This window comes from Nicotiana sylvestris, chromosome 7 (assembly GCF_000393655.2).
Source record: "Nicotiana sylvestris chromosome 7, ASM39365v2, whole genome shotgun sequence".
Classification (NCBI taxonomy): Eukaryota; Viridiplantae; Streptophyta; class Magnoliopsida; order Solanales; family Solanaceae; genus Nicotiana; species Nicotiana sylvestris.
The window spans coordinates 83787848-83802620 of NC_091063.1; the positions used below are offsets into that span (position 1 = coordinate 83787848).

Consider the following 14773-nt stretch of genomic DNA (forward strand, 5'->3'; position numbering starts at 1 on the left):
CTAAATGAAGAGGTTTCGACTTATACCCTTCAATTCCTAGAAGGTGTTAAATAGAAATTAATCAATTATATAGCCAAAGTTTTGTTATTTGTTTGATGTCCATTTATATAAATTGACTCTTTACAAAAACATTTTTCAAAAAGAAAAAAAAATAACTTGTGTTGAATATTGACTGATTTTTGTAATATTTCTTTCTCCAGCATGCCGGTTTACTTTATTATATATGTAAGTAGATTTTTATCAACTTTTAAACATTTTTTTGTTATCTGGATAAACATAGATGTGTACCTTATTACATTTATTTTTTAAAAAATCACTTTATTCAAATCTGGCTATAGTGTCTTAAAGAACTATAATTATAGGATTTTAAATGTAAAAGAGTTTATAGTTATTTGGAGTATTGTTTTTATTTGCCAGAGGCGAAGTAGTATTTACATAATTTGAATTAAGATAACAAAAGTTCCTAATATAATTGCATATGATCACTAACCGAATTAAGTATGATAACATGGCAAAAAAAGATAATTTTTTTTATTTTAATTCAAATTTAAAAACATCATATATATAAATTCAAAATTATCCTTATATATATATATATTCGACTAACATAAGTCAAATATGGAATAAAGTTATCATATACTATTGATATTTATTAGTTTGCCACTTAGCTTAACCACAAAGTCAATTATATATGGTAACTTTATAGCTTATATACATATATATAGATTCTAGATTTAATAGTTATAAATATTTTATAATTTTAAAATATCAAATGTTTTGTTTGAGCAAAAGCTAATGATTTCGGCTGAACCCCTATAGCAACTTGTGCCTCCGCCCTGTATATACGTTTTATTTATAATTATCTAGTATTCGAAAGTTAGTAGCTCAAGTAATTTAAATTTTTGTTGTGTATTTTTATTAAAGCTCGAACACGAAAATTTTAGTAAGATAAAATGATCATGTTCATTCCGTCACCACATCTCTCAATTATATATATATATTACCAGTATTGATTTTTGGTTACTCTCAAATCTTAATAATCATCACAAGATTGAATTAATATCATATAAAGAAAATATCCTTGTTTAAAAACAAGATGAATACCATTCCATTTTACCCTTCTTTAAAATCCCTATTCAGCTATTAGAAATTATTTAAACAATAAATACTTCTATGAGCTTTCCTTTTTATGGTGTAGATGCTAAGATTTTAGTTTTATCTTTTTAAACCTCTAAAGTTTACTTATTTCGAGAATTAAAAATTTAGAAGTACCGTTTGGAAGAGCTTCTCTTTTCAAAATGATTGGTATAATAAATCTTCTATTATCTATTCTAATTGCAGCTTTTAGTTTACTATGATATTCTTGTTATAAATAGTTTGTATATTGGATGCTACATTTGATGCTCATGTTGTGAATAACTTAAAGATTAAATTTCTTATTTTATGTCCATCATCTTTACTTTTTATGCTTATAAAAGGCTATGTAATTGCAATGGAAAGATACACCAAAGTGAAAGAAGAAAAGACTTCTTCCTTCTTTCTATCTCTTCATTTACATTTTACTGCATTGCTTTTATTTTATAATACGTTATCAGCACGAAACTCTAATTTTATTCTTAACTCCTGCTAAGTTGAGCCATATTTTATTAAGGTATGTATCATTATAATCAGTTTATTTATGGCAGTACTTATCATATGCTCATTGTTTGCAGATTACTTGTGCTCTTGGGCATCTTAAATAGTTTAAGTACATTGCAGTGATAAAATAACTATTTCGTTTCGTGCTCAACTCTTAGAGGACCTCAAAGTCATCAAACTAGCTATACACTAATGACATACTTATAATATTCATGGACTTCCTCGATCAAAACATATCTTTAAGGCATTTTGAAGAACTGTGAGAAATGAATTGACAAACAATAATTTTATAGTTTAATTATGTTATATTTATTGGAACATATAAATAATGTTAGTCACGTTCAATTCTATTAACATATATATATCAATAATATAAAGTGAAATAAAACAAGTATGTAATTTCTACTTTATGGCAAGAATAAAATGAATTAGTAGATTGTTAACATGATATAAATCTATTTTCATTTCTTTTACCTTAATCGTTTTGTTTTCATTAATTGTTTATTATTATAATTATTTCTCTAACTTATTCATCTTTTATGATAGTTTTAACTATGTCAAATTTATCGAAACTTGAATTTGTGGTGCTTGACATCACCGGGAGGAACTATTTATCATGGGCCCTTGATGCTGAAATTCACCTTGACACTAAAGGTCTTGGAAATACTATTATACAAGGAAATGAAGCATCAAATCAGGATAAAGTGAAGGCCATGATTTTCCTTCGTCATCATCTACATGAAGGATTAAAAACTGAATATTTAACCATAAAAGATCCACTTGAATTATGGATTAATTTGAAGGATCGGTATGACCATCTAAAACTTACGGTATTACCGAAAGCTCGGTATGAGTGGATACATTTAAGGCTGCAAGACTTTAAAACCGTACATGAGTATAATTCTGTTATCTTTAAAGTAAGTTCTCTATTAAAATTATGTGGAGACACTATCACAGATGAGGACTTATTGGAAAAAATATTTTCTACTTTTCATGCTTCAAATGTGGTGCTACAACAACAATACCGTGAAAAAGATTTTAAGAAATATTCTGAGTTAATCACATTCTACTTGTGACAGAGCAGAATAATACTCTATTAATGAAAAATCGTGAAGCCCATCCCACTGGGTTAACTCCATTTTCGGAAGGGAATGCTGTAGCAGCATATGATAAGTTTGAAAGAAAATAAAATAATTACCGTGGTCGTGGACATGGTCGTAAACGTGGACGTGGTAAGGGAACAATTATCGTCATTATGGTGGAAATAAATTGGAGAACAATAAGGGTTCTCAAATTAATCATTCAAAAGGTAAAACTAGTATGTGTCACCAATGTGGTATGAATGGTCATTGGGCACGCGTTTGTCGTACGCCAAATTATTTTATCAAACTTTATCAAGCCTCCCTCAGAAAAAAAGAAAATAATGTGGAGGCACACTTGACCTTTCAAAATAATGATGATGAAGCAGGTCCCTCAAACAAATATGATTCTAAGGCACATCTTGCATATAAAGATGATGATTTTGGAGGCCTAACAAATATTACTCATTTAGAAGTTGGAGACTTATTTGAGGATATTGACTGAAGAACTAATCATCTTACTGGGGAATGAAGCTATAAAAGTTGTTATTTTTATGTTTGCAACTAATTTATTTTTCTTGAGTGTATTTTCCTAATGCATCATGTGTTGCTAGTTTCTACATTCCTAATGTATTTCTTAATATTTTTTTTTGTTTGTCTTTCATAATTCTTATGATGTATTTTTTGTTTTTATTTATGAAGAATATGAAAATTTCCCAGTATTTAGTTGGACTCAAGATTAATAAAGATGATACATGCCTTCTGGATAGTGCTACAATACATACTATTTTAAAAGATAAGAGATATTTCTCTTATTTGGTAATAAAAGAAGCGAATGTTAATACAATATCCGGTAGTACAAGATTAATTTAAGGTTCTGGAAGAGCCAATTTATTACTACCAAGAGGAACAAATTTGGCTATTGATGAAGCACTATATTGTAGTAAAATCTCAAAAAAAATAATTGAGAATTCACATGGACATGCAATGAAGAATCAGAAGATTCTTCAATTTAAGGAATTCTCTTGTGCTGCGTGTTCTCAAGGAAAATTAATTATTAGACCATCAACTATTAAAGTTAGGATGGAATCCCCTGCATTTCTGGAACGTATACAGGGTGATATATGTGGGCCCATTCACCCTCCATGTGGACCATTCAAATATTATATGGTTTTGGTAGATGCATCTACAAGATGGTCACATGTGTGCTTACTATCAACTCGCAATATGGCATTTGCGAGATTGTTGGCTCAAATAATAAAGCTAAGAGCACAATTTCCAGATTATGCAATTAAGACAATTCGTCTTGATAATGCTGGTGAGTTTACATCCCAAGCCTTTAATGATTATTGTATTTCAACTGGGATAACAATTGAGCATCCGGTTGCTCATGTTCATACACAAAATGGTCTAGCAGAATCATTGATCAAACGCCTCCAATTAATTGCTAGACCAATGCTTATGAGAACAAAACTTCCCATTTCAGTATGGGGTCATGCTATTTTGCACGCAGCAGCACTTGTGCGGATAAGGCCCACAAGTTATCATAAAGTCTCCCCATTGCAATTGGCTTTTGGTCAGGAGCCAAATATTTCCCATCTTAGGATCTTTGGTTGTGCGATATATGTTCCAATTGCTCCACCACAACGCACAAAGATGGGTCCTCAAAGAAGGTTGGGGATATATGTTGGATATGAATCTCCTTCTATTATAAAATATCTAGAGCCGATGACTGGAGATTTATTTACGGCAAGATTTTCTGATTGCCATTTTGATGAATCAGTATATCCAACATTAGGGGGAGAAAATAAGCAGCTGAAAAAGAAGATAGATTGGAATGCATTATCACTGTCTCATTTAGATCCTCGAACAAATCAATGTGAACAAGAGGTTCAAAAGATTATTCATTTACAAAATATTGCAAATCAATTGCCAGATGCATTCACTGACCTACCAAGGGTGACTAAGTCACATATTCCAGCTGCTAATGCTCCAATTCAAGTTGATATCCCGGCCGGACAATTAATTAAAGCAAATGAGTCTAAGCCATGCTTGAAACGTGGTAGACCAATCGGTTCTAAAGATAAAAATCCTCGAAGAAGAAAAAAAGGAGCAAGTAATCAAAGTGAACATAACACAGAGGTAGTGGCTCAAGAAGAGCCCCAAGACGTAACAAATGATAAGATCTTAGAGGAGGTCCAGGTACCTGAAAATAATGAGAATGAAGAGATATCAATAAGTTACGTCTCAACCGGAAAAAGATGGAACCGAAGTAATATTTTTATCGATAACATTTTTGCTTATAATGTTGTTGTTGAAATAATGCAACAAGATGAGGATCTTGAACCAAAATCTGTCAATGAATGTAGATAGAGAAATGATTGGCCAAAATGGAAAGACGCTATCCAGACAGAGTTAACTTTACTTGGAAAACGTAAAGTCTTCGAACCCATAGTTCGAACACCTGAAAGCATAAAGCCAGTAGGGTATAAATGGGTTTTTGTGCGAAAACGAAATGATAAAAATGAAGTCGTTAGATATAAAGCGCAACTTGTGGCACAAGGGTTTTCCCAAAGGCCTGAAATTGATTATATGGAGACATATTCTCTTGTAGTGGATGCTATCACCTTCAGGTATCTCATAAATATGGCAGTGCAAGAAAAACTTGATATGCATCTAATGGATGTTGTTACAACCTATTTGTATGGATTATTAGATAATGAAATTTTTATCAAAGTACCTGAAGGGTTTAAAGTACCAGAAGCATATAAAAGTTTTCGAAAAACTTGTTCAATAAAGCTTCAGAAATCTTTATACGGATTGAAATAATCAGGTCGTATGTGGTATAATCTCCTGAGTGAATACCTGTTGAAAGAAGGGTACAAGAATGATCCAATTTGTCCTTGTGTCTTTATAAAAAGGTATGGATCTGAATTTGTTATAATCGCCGTGTATGTTGATGATTTAAATATCATTGGAACTCCTGGGGAGCTTCCAAAAACAGTAGACTGTTTGAAGAAAGAATTTGAAATGAAAGATCTTGGAAAGACAAAATTTTGTCTTGGTCTACAAATTGAGTATATGAAAGATGGAATATTTGTCCATCAATCAACATACACCGAAAAGATTTTAAAGCGATTCTATATGGATAAAGCACATCCATTGAGTACCCCGATGGTTGTGAGATCACTTGATATAAAGAAAGATCCATTCCGACCTCATGAAAATGATGAAGAGCTTCTTGGTGCCGAAGTACCATATCTTAGTGCAATTGGGGCATTAATGTATCTTGCCAATAATTCCCGACCAGATATAGCTTTCTCAGTAAGCTTATTGGCAAGATTTAGTACTTCGCCAACACAAAGACACTGGAATGGTATTAAACATATATTCAGATACCTCCAAGGGACCATTGATATGGGTTTATTTTATTCAAATGAATCCAAGCCATCATTGATTGGTTATGCAGATGCAGGATATTTGTCTGATCCACACAAAGGTCGATCTCAGACAGGCTATTTATTTACAAGTGGAGGTACAACCATATCATGGCGTTCGACAAAACAAACTATGGTTGCTACTTCTTCAAATCATGCAGAGATAATAGCCATTCACGAAGCAAGTCGAGAATGCGTTTGGTTAAGATCTATAACTCAACACATTCAGCAAACATGTGGTCTTTCTTCGAAAGAGAATATTCCAACAATATTGTATGAAGACAATGCTGCATGCATAGCTCAATTGAAAGGAGGATATATCAAAGGAGATAGAACAAAACACATTTCACCGAAATTCTTTTTCACTCATGATCTTCAGAAGAATGGTGAAATAGATGTACAACAAGTTCGTTCAAGTGATAATTTGGCTGATCTGTTCACTAAGGCATTACCAACCTCAATATTTGAAAAGCTGATATATAAGATTGGAATGCGTCGTCTTCGAGACATTAAGTGATTTTTCATCAGGGGGAGTAACTACACGCTGCACTCTTTTCCTTAACAAAGGTTTTGTCCCACTGGGTTTTCCTAGTAAGGTTTTTAATGAGGCAGTAAGCAATGCATATTATAAATAACTATGTACTTCCCAATATTTTTTTTGTAAGTTCTTAATGAAGCATATTATCTTATATGGACATCCAAGGGGGAGTGTTATAAATAGTTTGTACATTGGATGCTACATTGGATGTCCATGTTGTGAATAACATAGTTTGTGCATTGGATGCTACATTGGATGCCCATGTGTGAATAACTTAAAGATTAAATCTCCTACTTTATGTCCATCATCTTTACTTTTTATGCATATAAAAAGCTATGTAATTGCATTGGAAAGATACACCAAAGTAAAAGAAGAAAATACTTCTTCCTTCTTTCTGTCTTTTCTTATTTACATTTTAATGCATTGCTTTTATTTTATAACAATTCTTCATATTTTGGTGTTTGTGTTGTAGTAGCGAAAAAGTAATGGGAATTAATCTAATTTGAGAAGGTACATTAAATAAGATTTTTCTTTTCAAAATACAGTATGAAGTTCAGTTAAACAAGGAAAGCTCCTTTAATTTGCTCACAAAACATTAAAACTTGACTAATAATTTTTGGGAATCCAATTCTTTTAAACTTTTTTCTTTAAATAGAAAAAGGAATTCTTTATAAAAGCTCTTTAACGTACATGGTCCACCTAAATGGGAGTGCTTTATTGGCAAAATGGCAATGATGTCATTGAGGGCCTCGCACGTAATCCAAATTCCAAAATTGAACGACTGAAGCTTTAAAATAAAATATTTTTCAAAAACAAAAATATTTTTTTCAGTTTTTAAAAAACGAAAATATTTTATTAAAAAGCTTTTTTTTCTGTTTTTACAAAAAAGAAATTCTTTAAAAAAATGATTTTTTTTATTATAAAAACTGAATTGTTTTTTGTAAAAACTGGAAAAAAGAAGACTTTACTAAATTAGTGGATTATTGGTGCATTAGTTTAAAAAAACGAAAATATTTTGCAAAATATTTTTTTAAGTTTTACAAAAAGAATAATTATTATTTTTAGTTTAGCATTGACCTAACGGTCAAAGGGCATAAGTGAACCAAAAAAGTGGATGGAGGAATATTTTTAGCCCAATAAGTGAATAAAGGGTACTTTTAAAATTTTAAAATAGTTTAGTAGCATTTTGAACCCTTTTCCGTAAGTAAAAATATTTAAGGTATCTAACAGCCTGAAACTTTATGGAGTAATTTACGTGCCCACAGAGTTGAAGTTGGTTGACATAGCCACTTTTATATATTTAAAAAATTATATTAATCCTTCAACAAATAAATATATGTTGAAATTTTAATATTAAAATTTAAAATTTTTCTAATATTTTGATCTTTAAATTAAACTAACTAAATTCTAGCATAATTCTGATGGAATGTGATTTAATGAATATAAACTATTATAAAAATATGAAATTCTAATGCGAGTTAAATTTCGTGTGTTCACAAAATAATTTTCATATCAAATACCACAACAAAAACAACAATGTTGTGACGCCTCAATCCCAACTTTGCCTATGTGAGGTCGCTAACATTGTTAGTCCCAAGCCAACACAAAGGAAGAGGGTTGTGGTAGGTGACTAGCCAACATAAAACTTGTCAATTCATAATGAATTTATGACAGAAAAAATCATAATTATAATTAATAATTGATTTTTGACGGAACAAAATTTAGAATTTTGAGAACTTCGACGGGGCAAGCTTCTTCTTTTATTAGGTTAGTTAAAAAGAATTGATAATCATCATTCTCATGATTTTATATTTTCTTATTAACTTTTACTTATATAAATTTATACATAAATTTAAAATAATTCTTATGAGATTTTTTAAAGACTTTGTTTTTTGAGATGAGGTTCGCGCGCAATGCGCGTACTCTAAAACTAGTAATTAAATAAAAGTATTTACCCTATTCGGTCACACAAAAGTAGGGGTGAGCATATATCGGGTAAAATCGATAACCCGAACTATTAATTATTTATTGGGTTATTGGTATTGGGTTATTGGGTTAACGGTTCGGTAACGAGTTAATTTTTTTTATTGAATTATCGATTCAGATTCGGTTTGGCAATTCTGTTATTGGGTAAAACCGATAACCCAATAAGGATTAACTAATTTACTAGTTTACCCTTAAGTATATACATACTAGGATTTCATAATTCATAGTTCACTCTTTGATTTCCCTATTCTTTCTCAGTTTCTCCCCCTCATGCCCTCACCAGTCAGCCCGTCAAGACTCAGGCCGGTGTCAGTCGCATTTCTCAGCTTCTTTCTTTCACTCTTCAGTCACATCTTCACTTCATTTCTCATATCCATCAGATTCTTCAGTCGCATCTTCACTTCACTCTTCAGTCGCATTTCTCAGCCGCATTCTTCAGCTTCATCTTGATTCTTCGTGTAGGTTTTTAGTTGCTTCATCTCCATCTTTTTCTTAGTTCGTTTCAAAGCATTCTCGCTCTGGATTTTTCTTAGTTTGTTTGAAAGTTGAAGTGAGATTTGTCGTGTGCTTTAATTGTTGAGCTGTTACAAAGTTGTATTATGTCAGTTATTATAAAATTTGTATTTCATAACTAATAAACTTTTTAATCTATATACATAATTCTGAACTAGAGTAAAAAAGTAGATATCAATGTACAAAGAGTTACTGTTAGTCGTTTGAACAAAGAAGATCTTAAGAACACTGATTTTACCGAAACTGTTGTATACATTGCAAATCTTATAAAACTGTTTTAGCAAAATAATTTATACCGAAACTGTTTTATATATTGCGAAACTATTTTAGTTATTTTATCTTATCGGGTAAACCGATAACTGAACCGATAATGATCGATAATCGATTAACCGATAACCGATAACAAATATCTTATCGGTTTGGTTATCGGGTTATGATATTTGCAAACCGATAATATTCATAACCGAACCGAACCGACCGATGCCCACCCTTACACAAAAGGAGAAAGGGAAAGAAAGAAGAGGCAGAGGATTTCGCAGGAATCACGGACTGCACTTAAAGATACTCTTTGCAATCACTACAATTTGCAGCAGATGCTCATCCTCTGACACCTACCAAGAGGTCAAATGCTCTAATTGGTGTTCTTTTGCTTCACAGGAATTAATCCAAGTTAAGAAGAACTATGGAGTGTTTTGGAGTCAATAATATGAAGAAAACGTCCGATCAAGAAGCACCCAAGCGGAAAGAAGCAAAAAGCGGACTGGATTTGAATCCATCGCGACCGCGGTGGACCGCGGCAGGCCACAGACGCGAGGCAGAATGGTTGGCTCTCACCGCTGTCGCGCCGTGATCTGCCGCGACCGCGATGAACTGTGCAGTTACCAGAAATTTTGGGGACCAAAGTGTAACTCGGGGAAAACTTATCCCAAACCCTTATAACTCTAGAAGCTCGCCCAAGAAAGTATTAAGCTTGTTTTTAGACTACTTTGGAGGCAAGAACAAGTGTGAGAAGATCAACCAAACATTAGAGTTTTTCTATCTTCTCTTTATTATTGCAATTTCACATTACGAACAATTTAGTAGTTTTCTCTTGCTTTGTTATGAGTAGCTAAACATTTAATCTAGGGTTGATGGAACCATTTGTTGGATGAGGTTTTGACTCAACTTTGTTATAATCGAGCCGAATTTATTATATGATTGTTCAACTACGTCTTGTATGGTGATTAATTGAATGTGCCCTTGATTAATCGTGTCTAATTGCCTTGTGTTGCTTGAGAAAGAATACTAGGCTAGATTGCTGTGGAACAACACCACTTTTGGATACTTGAAGAGAATCATTACTTGAACTTAAAAGTGGGGTTAGAGATAACGAAACTTTGGTGGGATAATTCAGAGCTGCACGAAGTGTCAGCTAGGGTAGTTCGAGAGAATGCTCTAGTAAATTATCGTAGTTGATCGAGAGATAATTACGATAACTCATAGCTCATAATCCTCAGAGAAGTATTACGACGAGATTATAGCAAAAGAGTTAAGACTTAAACTAGCAATTGGGGAAATCAATACCCTAGACCTTTTTACCATTGAATTATCTTTGATTTAGCGTATTATTGTTTTTTGTATCATTTGAAGTAGTTAAACAAAAACCCAATTTTTATTGACAAAAATCTTGCATCTGGAAATTGTTTGAGTTGATAATAGCATTGCCAAGAGTTGTAATAGATAGGTTAGTTCCCTGAGGATTCAACTCCGGACTTAAAACTGGATTATATTTGCAACGACCGCTTTGTCTTTTAGAAGGCATAGTTGGGCGTGATCAAATTTTGGCGCCGTTGCCGAGGAACTTAATGGCGTTATTTATTACAACTTAGAAGTAGTGCTAGAATTATTAGTTTAGATCAATTTTCGAAGGTGTTAAACAATTTCTTTTTCATTGAAATTCTCACGTTTGAACTCTTGTGGGATTTAGGTGTATGCCTAGGAATTGTTCGAGGACTGGAGAACTGCTTGAAGGACTCTCAGACCCCGAGAAAACATTAAGGGCATTGAACCGTGCCAACAGGAAGAATAAACAATCACAATAAACACAATAACTTGAATTTGACATGGGTGACGTAAATAACATCGACTGAAACATCAGGGATGAGCCAGCTGACCCAAACATCATAGTGGTGGCACCTCTTGTGCCAAAAGCTGCACTTTTTGATTGGGCACAACCAACAGCTGACAACCTGGCCACTGCCATTGCTGTGCCCCCAATACAAGCGGAGACATTCCAGATCACCAACAACATGTTGCATCTTTTGCAGAATAAGGGATTGTTCTCCGGATCACACATTGAAGACCCTAATCAACATTTGAATTTTTTTTTGTCGATTTGTGTGACCCAAAGGCAGCCAGATGTGACCCCAGAAGATATCAAGCTATTACTGTTCCCATTCTCTGTGACTGGGGAAGCTCAGACTTGGCTGAATTCGCTCCCAATAAATTCCATTGTCACCTGGGAGGAATTAGTCAAGCAGTTCCTGAACAAGTTTTACCCGCCCAACAAGATTGCAAGACAGATTGATGAGATTTTGTAGTACAAGCAGCAGCCTACTGAGACCTTACAGGAAACTTGGGAAAGGTTCAAAGGGATGCTATTGAAGTGTCCCCACCATGGTATTCCAGACCAGATGCTTGGCCAGAGATTCTATATGGGGTTAGCAGACAATCTAAAGGCCAACGTAGATGCTTCAGCTGGGGGTGCATTTTTGAGTAAGATATTCACCGAGTGCGAAATCCTTCTTGACAAGATGTCCCAGAATTCGGGGTGGATGACGAGAGGCACAACACTGGCACCAATGGTGCATTCAGTTCCTCTTGACCCAAATAATTTGCATGCAGAGAATATAGCCACACTCATGACTCAGATGAGTATATTGACAAAGAAGATTAATGAGATGGGTACAAAGCAAGTGCATGTTGTTGACACAACAAATGGAGGACTGTGTACACCCTGCATTAATCAGTCTTATGTGTGTTCATGGAGTGGAGAAGGTGACAACCAAGGGTTAAGAGAGGATATGAATTATGTCAACAACTTTGGGGGTCAGAGACAAGGAGGACAACAGTGGAGACCAACACCCAATCAGCAGTACAAACCAAACATGCCATAACCTGGAGGTATGCAGCCCCAAGGCCAAATGGTGCCATATCAGAGATAATAGGGATATCCATAGCAGAACCAGCAACAGTTGGCATATCAGCCACCTCCTCAGCAACAAGATAACAACATGGTAGAGATCAGGGGTATGCTTCAACAACTCATTGGAATGAATGGTAAAATGCAGGAAAAGTTGGCAGTTCATGACTCAGCAATAAAGAACATTGAAACTCAATTGGGGCAGCTATCCATGGCCTTAAACAACCGCACCCAGGGAACATTGCCAGCAGATACGAACATTAACCCCAAGGAGCAAAATCCGAATCAGCTGATGGCCGTAAGTCTCCGGAATGGGAGAGATTTAGACAGGGAGCAAGAAGTTGCACAATCCAGCAAAGAGACTACGCCAGCCACTCTAGTTCTATTGGAGGTAGATGAATCAGCGGAACTTACTGAAGTGGTGATTGAACAAGTTCAGGATGATAAGGGTAAGGCTAAGGAGAGTGAACAAGCTGCAGAACAGGTGGTACCTCTTGTTCCACAGAACCCCAACAGAGAGAAGCCAGCAAGCAGTGCACAAAGGGTGATACCTGCACCATTCCCTCAGAGACTGGTAAAACCAAAGAAGGAAGATCAATACAGGAAATTCATGGAGATGCTTCGTCAAATTCAATTGAATATTCCTTTGATGGATGCTTTGAGGGAGATGCCAGGCTATGCAAAGATGATGAAGGACCTAATGTCACGAAAATTTGACTTTCAGGACCTATCCATAGTAACTCTGACACAGACTTGCAGTGCAGTAATGACAAGGCCCATGGCTCAAAAGATGTCTGACCCAGGTAGCTATACTATTCCGTGCACTATTAGGAGTTATGCCTTTGCAAAGGAATTATGTTACTTAGGAGCCAACATAAACTTGATGCCGCTGGCCATATATACCAAACTGGGCATTGGCAGAGCTAGACCGACTTTGATGCTTTTGCAACTAGTTGACCGCACAATTAAAAGGCCGACGGGGATTCTTGATGATGTGTTGGTACAAGTGGGGAAGTTTATATTCCCTGCAAACTTTGTTATTCTGGATTGCCAGGTAGATGAAGAGATACCTATCATTTTAGGGAGTCCATTCTTAGACACTGGGAGAGTACTAATCGATTGTGAAAGTGGGGAATTAAAAATGAGGTTGAACGATGAAAAAGTCATATTAAATGTTCAACAATCCATGAGGAGGCCCAGTGAATATGCTAATTGCTCCCTAGTGGAGGCAGTGGATGTGATCCTGCACGAAGATGATGAGACCCTGACTGCTAAAGATCCATTAGAGGCTTGTCTGACAAATTTAGAGGAGATGGATGGTAAAGGGTTGGTAGAGTGGGTCATGGAACTCGAAGGCCAAGGATTCTGGAAAAAGGAGCCTCAGTTCGAGTCCCTGGAGTTAGAAAAGAGGGCTACACCACTAACAAAACCATCAGTGGAGGAACCACCCAAACTAGAGTTGAAATCGCTCCTAGCTCACCTCAGGTATGTTTTCTTAGGGCTTGATTCTACTTTGCCTGTTATTATATCATTCGGTCTGCTAGATGTGCAGGTAGAGAAGCTCCTACAGGTGCTACAGGAATGTACGACTGCCATTGGTTGGACCATGGCGGACATAAAGGGTATCAACCCAGAATTTTGTATGCACAAAATTCTCTTGGAAGAAGGGAACAAACCTTCTAGAGAACATCAAAGAAGGTTGAACCCAAATATGAAAGAGGTGGTGAAGAAGGAAGTGATCAAATGGTTAGATGTGGGTATCATCTTCCCCATCTCTGACAGTAATTGGGTCAGCCCTGTTCAGTGTGTGTCGAAAAAGGGAGGAATGACATTTGTACAAAATGAGAATAATGAGTTGATCTTGACTCGTACAGTCTCAGGATGGTGGATTTGCATGGATTACCGGAAATTGAACACAGCCACCCGGAAGGACCATTTTCCCTTGCCATTCATTGACCAAATACGGGACAGATTGTCTGGGCGATCTCACTTCTGTTTCTTGTATGGATATTCAGGGTACAATTAGATTTCAATAGCCCTCGAAGACAGAGAGAAAACATCATTCACCTGTCCCTATGGCATCTTTGCCTTTCGGAGAATGCCCTTTGGGCTTTGCAATGCACCGACGACATTTCAACGGTACATGTTAGCCATTTTCACGGACATGATGGCGGACATGGTGGAGGACATTATGGAGGTATTTATGGATGATTTCTCCGTGGTGGGGGGTTCATTCGAGGATTGTCTTCACAACTTAAGAAGAGTGCTAAGAAGATGTGTGGAGACAAATTTAGTGCTGAACTGGGAAAAATGCCATTTTATGGTGCAAGAAGGGATAGTCTTGGGGCATCAAGTGTCCAGTAAAGGAATCGAGGTTGACTATGCTAAGGTTGACATGATT

At 35.2% G+C, this 14773-nt stretch overlaps 1 protein-coding gene and 1 non-coding gene across 2 annotated transcripts; one reads left to right on the plus strand and one right to left on the minus strand.

Annotated features, from left to right (window-relative positions):
- Nucleotides 1-11746: 11746 nt before the first annotated feature.
- Nucleotides 11747-11853, minus strand: LOC138874234 (small nucleolar RNA R71). Its single transcript, XR_011401278.1, has one exon. It is a non-coding gene; the product is annotated as a small nucleolar RNA R71 (small nucleolar RNA).
- A 610-nt stretch (nt 11854-12463) lies between these two features.
- LOC104239516 (uncharacterized) lies at nt 12464-14398 on the plus strand. Its single transcript, XM_070151847.1, has one exon. It carries the CDS (start codon nt 12464-12466, stop codon nt 14396-14398), a length of 1935 nt encoding a protein of 644 aa, XP_070007948.1.
- Nucleotides 14399-14773: the final 375 nt, after the last annotated feature.

Excerpts from the sequence above, each read along its gene's own strand:
- LOC104239516 (XM_070151847.1), top strand. The coding sequence starts at position 12,464 with ATGGTAGAGATCAGGGGTATGCTTCAACAACTCATTGGAATGAATGGT.